Source organism: Lineus longissimus, chromosome 2 (assembly GCF_910592395.1).
Source record: "Lineus longissimus chromosome 2, tnLinLong1.2, whole genome shotgun sequence".
Lineage (NCBI taxonomy): Eukaryota > Metazoa > Nemertea > Pilidiophora > Heteronemertea > Lineidae > Lineus > Lineus longissimus.
Genome location: NC_088309.1, coordinates 9,239,737 through 9,246,568, shown reverse-complemented (window position 1 = coordinate 9,246,568; position 6,832 = coordinate 9,239,737). Strand labels below are relative to the sequence as shown.

At 40.7% G+C, this 6,832-nt stretch overlaps 1 protein-coding gene across 1 annotated transcript; it reads left to right on the top strand.

Annotated features, from left to right (window-relative positions):
* The first annotated feature begins 2,948 nt into the window (after positions 1 to 2,948).
* On the top strand, positions 2,949 to 5,048 carry LOC135483833 (breast cancer type 1 susceptibility protein homolog). Its single transcript, XM_064764881.1, has 4 exons — positions 2,949 to 3,063; positions 3,242 to 3,377; positions 3,781 to 3,912; positions 4,565 to 5,048. Exons 1-4 carry the CDS (start codon positions 3,025 to 3,027, stop codon positions 4,693 to 4,695), a joined length of 438 nt encoding a protein of 145 aa, XP_064620951.1. The 5' UTR covers positions 2,949 to 3,024; the 3' UTR covers positions 4,696 to 5,048.
* Positions 5,049 to 6,832: the final 1,784 nt, after the last annotated feature.

Sequence of the window (6,832 nt, the reverse complement as noted above, 5' to 3'; positions counted from 1 at the left end):
GATACACACCGATTTGATTCTCATTCACAGATTCTGAAATAACTGACATGACAGTAGGCATATACTGAGTTTAGGTTCATTTTCACACTATGTAAATCATTGAAATATTCACCTTGTTTATTCAAATGGTGACATCATCTTTCTTCAAGAGTTCTGAATTTGGATGTAGCATTCTCATATCATAATCAATTCTCTTGACCTATTTCCTTTGTTTGTCAGATCCTGATGAGGACCAATTGGATGCTGACAGCGATGAAGACATATTTGATGGGCCAACACCACCCCCATCACCACCTTCCCCCAACACCTCAAGGACTAAGGCATCATTGAATCCAAGCTTGACTGAGCACCTGCAGGTTCTCAGTAAATATAGGACGAGGAGGACGCCAGATAAACACAAGGACAACAAGAAAACCCCTGTCAAATCGAGGACAAAGACATCACAGAATGTCTCCAAAAACATGAAAACTGATGACTCCGATCAGTGTAGTGATAACGATATTGTAATTCTGGAGACACCGCAAAAGAAAATTCGACGAAGGATCCGATGTGTTTCTGACAACAGCAGTTCTGACGACGATTTCGAAAATTTCATCCAGAAGGAGAAAGATTCGCAAAAGTTGCCAATTCAGAGTTGGGAGACTCTTGGCTTTGGTAAGCACGGGACTCAAAATGATCATTCCCAGGGAATACATCAGAAGTTACCTAATCTGGGTACAGAACTGTGTAGCCAGAGACGGTTGGGGTCAAGTGGGGGACAGTCCCAGTCGGGTCGAGGTGGGCTGAAACTACCTAAGAGGACATCAGATGATGTCGAAGATGAGTGTAGTAAAGGTTCTGCTTTGATGCCTGGTCTCAAGAAAAGTGATAACAAAGAAAAGGATGGAAACTTTCCAAAACCGACCTCGGCAGTATCTCAGAGTTCTCGGAGATTGTCGTCTCAGTTTGGTTCTCCTTGCGTGATCCCAGATTCTGTAGAAAATGTGGATAAGCATGAAGTCGCATTGAGTCAGAGTCAAACGAAAGATAGGTTATTGGGAGTTAGTAGAAAGACAATGTTAGAATCAGTGTCCAGTTCAGCAGAAACTCAGGAGCCGTCTGAAAGTGTTCCAACAGTGCGGAGAGATTCAATTAAGATCACAGACAAAGAAAAAGAGGGAGAAAAAGGATTTGATAGACAAAATGGTAGATGTGGCACGAAAGGTATTGGTGTAAAAAGAAAAGGTTGTGGGGATCAATTTCCAAATGACGAAGTGATCCTGGATGCCGATGATATGTGGAATGAGGATGAACAGGATTGTGACAATTCGAGTTTGAGTGATGCTGGTGGACATGTACCAAAGAGGCTGAGGCAGACGACATTAGAAATGAGTCCTGTGGTTTATAAAACTTATGACCTCGGTTCGCAACATTTGCTGAAATCCCTCTCAGCAGTGCCATATGTTAAGACAAATGTAAATAGAGCAGAATCATCTCTGGCTAGTGATGTGCACTTAGGGGATAGTGGTTATGAGAAAAATCAAAATATTCGGCACTCAGAACAAAAGTGTTGTGATGATGAGGATCAGTCTCCATCTCGGTTTGGTCTCAACAGTGTTGGGTCTGTAGGCCTGGAGATTTCACCCTTGGCCAAAACTGATACCAGGAACAATTCACGCAGACCAGCCCCGAATAGTGTTCCAAAGTCCTCTGGAAGACAGTCTCCTTGTGTTGAGAATTTCACAGGCAGGCATTCCCCAAAAGTTGGATCATCAGAGAAATATGACTCTCAGTCTTCTGTCGTAGAAATCAAAGGGGAAGATGCTATTAAACCTCTGTCTCCTAAGCACAGGTCAGTGAATGTCAAGCAAAATTTGCAATCACCGCATACTCAACGAGGTGTTCAGTCTGAGTGTACAACTCCGAAATCTGTGAAGCAGACGCCTGACTTTTATACTAGGCAAAGGGCAACTCCGATATCTGTAATGCAGACATTGACCACACCTGTGAAGCAGATGACAACTGTAAAGCAGACACCAACATCTGTAAAGCAGACGCCAACATCTGTGAAGCAGACGACAACTCCAAAATCTGTGAAGCAGGTGATAACTCCGAAATCTTTGGAGAAGACCTCTGGCATACTGGTAGATAAGGAAAATCAACTTAAGAGGAAGGCTGAAGCTGGAGGTGAAGGACTAGATGATGTTGATGGTCACAGGAAACGAGTTGCAAGCATGCCACGGGAGAGTCCACGGAGCTCTCCTCAAGTGAGACAGTTGATGGAGCAAATGGTTGAGAAGCAGCAGGCAGGTGCTGTTTCTATGTCAGTGTCTTCCCCAGCTCGTGCACCTCTACCCATGAGGAGGGGACGAACCTTTGTGGTGTCTGGACTCAACCAGACTATGAAGGTGAGTAATGCCTATGCTGTGACTGGTTTAGTGGCTGATTTTGATGTAGAAATGTGAACCTAATGGAATCAATAAAGTCATGGCTGGTTGTCTTGAGTTGCCATTAATGATTAAAACATTTTTATGATTTTAAAGCATATTAACTATCCACTCAATTGTTTTCCAGGATGTGATGACCAACTTTATCGAATCCTTTGGTTTCATCTATTCATCCAAGTTCTCTGAAAAAACTACCCACGTTGTTGTCCAGACAGTCGAAGGTAGGCCAAATGACCTTGTCTTTCTCCCCAACAAGTATTGAGTAAAGCTAGACCACCAAAAAACTTTGATTGGTTGAAAGTTAAGTGACCTTTGTATGTACATGTATAGCCACATGTAACAAATTATAAAAGACAGAAGATTTCAAGTCTTCTGTCTTGGCAATGTGCTAACCAAACTGTTGGAGTGAAGGTATCTTTTTATTGCCCAACCAAACTTCGGTTCTGTTTGTTGGCAAAATAATGCTTTATGATAAAAATTCATCATAAGTTAATTACATCTATTTGTGCTTTTTTCAGGCCAACCCTGTGTGTGCGAACGTACCTTGAAATACTTCCTTGGAATAGCGGGAAGATGTTGGGTGGTTTCATTGAACTGGATGATTGAGTCGGTACAGCAAGGAGTCTGTCTACCGGAGGTGTGTTCAATTCCTTAGATTCTTGGTGGGCCTGTGGACTCCTCTTAGCTTGTTACTGGATTGATTGTTAATTGGACAAGGCTCGGCAATGGGCTAGCACTCCCACGCCGCTTGGTCAACAGTCTTTTTCTGTAGCAGATTTAGCCTGTTATTTAAAGATTGCCTCTTTTCATTTTAGGATGATTTTGAGATCCACGGAGACACTGTCAATGGTCCCAATCACAACGGCCCATTCCGAGCGAGGAATGCAAAAAGACTTCTCCTGGACAGATTTGAAATCTACTGCCATGGCCAGTTCACTGGCATGCCTATTAGTAGGTTTATAAATCATTTTGTCTTCTAATCTTTACCCTTTCATCAGGTATAAAGGGGAGAGGTCCCATGTTGTGTCTCACTTGTTCTTTTAGGCAAAATTAGTTTTCAAATGAACACTATGTTAACTATGTTCTGCTTGGAGCAATGAATTAGACACGCATTGACAATTGGCAGCTGAGAATTCACTGCATTAGGAAGATCACTCTTGTGGTGGTCGAATTTCTATAGTAGCAACTATGGCTATGGAGTCACACAAGTATACCTCTAGACCAAGAATTGGCTCATCACAACCCAACTGCTGGGTGAATTACATCCGTGGATTCTCACTGTGGAACAAGAGAAAAAGCAGCAGGAAAAAAACCTGGCACCACAAGAATTATTCTTGTCTTTAATTGTTTGCAGGTGATACCAAACTGTTGATATTGATGTTAGGTGCTAAACTGGTAAACCATCCCAAAGAGTTCACGGATAACCCTAGGTGCTTTATTATTGCTGAACCGGATAGGACGCTCAAGGAACAGAGCTATTATGACAGTGAGTAGTTTTGCTTGCCATTTTGTGGAGACTTTTCCTTGTAAACTACTTACTATCAAATCGTTAGCCTCATAGCATAATTGCCTGAGTCATATTTTGGCCAAAATGTGAAAATTTTATGTCCATGTCACTTTTCTGTGTTATTCAAGCATTGTTTACTTATTTTATGGTTTTAAAAATGTTGAGACATCTGTTATAAGTTTTTGTTAAAGTTCGAATAAAAATTTCCTAAGCGTTGTCTAAAAAAATGGTTCTTTAATTTTTCTCAAAACCTTCAAAATTAATATGAGTTAGGCAATTATGCTATGAGGCTAACGAAATCTTGGTCCTCATCATCAATTCCTGGTGAATCGTCTGGCAGTTGTTTATTCTTGAGAGGCTCTACAGTAAAGGACATACATGGGGCAACTGCTTACGACTTCCATTTGCTGTTCGATATTTGAGGCACTTTCAATGATAATCTTAAGTTTTGGTAAATTCAGTCCCGTTATGCTTAATCCTTCTTCTTTTCCTTTACTCATTTTAAACTAGGAGATTTTGAAGCAACTTCATAGGATCAGAAGTTTTATTTCATTCAGTTGAAAGGCAGACGGCAGCAATCACTTTCACCTATGTTAAAAGTTATAGCCATCGAATTGCCTTCTACTTGCAGGATTGAAGCAAAAGTTCTCAGCAGAGGTCGTCTCCAGGGAATGGTTACTGGACAATGTTGCCCAATACAAAATACAGAATCCAAGGCTCTATTCCCTCTGTGAAAACGCACTCACAAATAACATGGAGTAATGCTGGTCTGAATTATTGGACTCCTATAACTCTGTACCAGGATTTACATTGTATCTGCTTTGTAGACATATTGATATCTCTGTATTTTTAAGTAAAATTTCATATACCTGTTGTGCGATTTTGATGCAAAGTCATTGAAGCATGCTTTAAAGTACCAGAGTATTTGTTTTCATATTTTTCTTGTTTTTCGAGTGCCAGATCTTGAGAGAAAATTTGTAGTTCTGAAACACCAGAGGGACAGGGTGAACTCGGGCTAACACTGCTCTTTTTCATTGGTTGTGCATAGAGTAGATTTTATACTGTAATGTACACGTATTGAGTTTTATGCTGAGGGATTTGGATCAAGGGTTTGTAGCGGGGATTAAACCTTGTTTTGAAATGTATGATTTAAATGAATACATATGATGCTGATAACGTATAATTATTGTCTTTTTTCGTTCACTTGCATTCATCAAGTGTGTCTCCATCAAAGTTGGGCCTATCCTGTGTTCAAAGTAAAAATCAGCTGAAGAAGGCGGACACCATGGAGAATCAATTACCAGGTGGCTGAGTAAAGTCATCCAGGCCTATTGATACTGAGCATAAAGAGGGGGAAAAATGGGGATTCAAAACCGACTGAAGGAATCAAAATGTCTCAAGAATTGAAAATCGGTTTAACCACACAGTTTACAAATGCAAATCCGCTATACTCCATCAGCATTCAAATGTGCACTCGTACACCCCACAACAACAAGGAATTTGTCTGCTCGAATGTTGTTACTGTCAGCATAGCTGGGTCTTCTCACGACGCACTTGTATACAGTTTTAACCAGCTGGAAGAGGCACCTAGGTTGTGACAGGACGACTCCTCGAGCAGGAGGCTGTGACAGTAACCCTCATAGAAAGTGTCTTACTCTACTATTCATTCGGTGATGGATTATGTTGTATGGCTATAGAGACCAATGACATCAGATCAAAAGCATTTCTTCGACATGCTCCGCTCTTTCAGACAAACGTTTTTTGTTACACCCAATGAAGTATAGAATGAAGACAATGTCACAACCATCTGTGCTTTGGCCTGCCAGTGCCAAATCCAGTTGAGAAGAAAGCCTTTGAGAACTATGACAGAAAGTAGGCATTGAAACGGACACTAAGTGGTAAGGATGGACTCGCCACACAGAGGCAGTGACAGCTGAACTGGTTTTTAATCTGTTCGTAATTGTACCATTACTCGCTCAACGTTGACAGACGTCAACACATGGTAGATCAAATCCGTAACCTGTCGCGAGAGAGCTCAGTAGATGGATCAGTGTAGGCGGAGACTTGGGTTCCTGTTCCTGACATGTACCATGGCCTGCTTTTGAAACCAGATCGTTGGAGACGTTTTTCAAAAGGTTATTGACAAGATTTTTCCAATATTGGGTGTCATCACACTGACGTGTTTGTGCCTATAGAAGTATTTCTGATCTGTCAAACTCTGCTTTGTACCGCTTTAGCATACTAGTATAAAGGGATGGGCTGTTGCGAAAGATTGTTATAACAACTCATATTTACACGAAGCCCTGCGGCGTTAGGAGATTCCATATAGTTGAATTTTCCAATTGTCTCAAATTGGTCTTTTAAGGACAAAGTCACAACCAGGATCGGGCAATGTCCGTGAACAGAACGATAGATATCGCCGAAAACTTACCAACTTTTAATCATAGATATTTATTTACAAGACCAACCCACGATCTACCTCAGATAAATAGATTTGATGCTAAGGACATATATTTTAATTTTCTGTACATTATTTTTACAAAACATGTTATTGTTACTCGTTTCCTCAAAATTAGCACTAAACGCTTGAACTTGGCAAAATCTTGGTGATGGCAACTTCAAAAAAACGCCCAACGGTGAGATAAGTTCAGGATGTTTTTATTTTAGCAATCGATGAACCTTCACATTAAATCTTGGCGTTTCTGAGGCGTCTTTAGCAACAAAATATAATATTGAATATAAATTCGGGGGAACATGCACTTATAAAGTTCTTTATCTCCTTCCAACGAATCAAAGCAGGCTCCCTTTGCAAATATAATGCCAACTCGCTAGAGGCGGAAGCCAAGTCTACAATGAGCAGACGACTTTCAATTAAGCAGACGAATTTCAATTTTGTAAT

What these genes read in the sequence shown, in the direction of transcription:
- LOC135483833 (XM_064764881.1), top strand. Translation starts at nt 3,025, where the DNA reads ATGATTGAGTCGGTACAGCAAGGAGTCTGTCTACCGGAG. An exon ending in GTTCACTGGCATGCCTATTA is followed by an intron (nt 3,378 to 3,780) that starts GTAGGTTTATAA and finishes AATTGTTTGCAG; the next exon opens with GTGATACCAAACTGTTGATA. An exon ending in GGAACAGAGCTATTATGACA is followed by an intron (nt 3,913 to 4,564) that starts GTGAGTAGTTTT and finishes TTCTACTTGCAG; the next exon opens with GATTGAAGCAAAAGTTCTCA.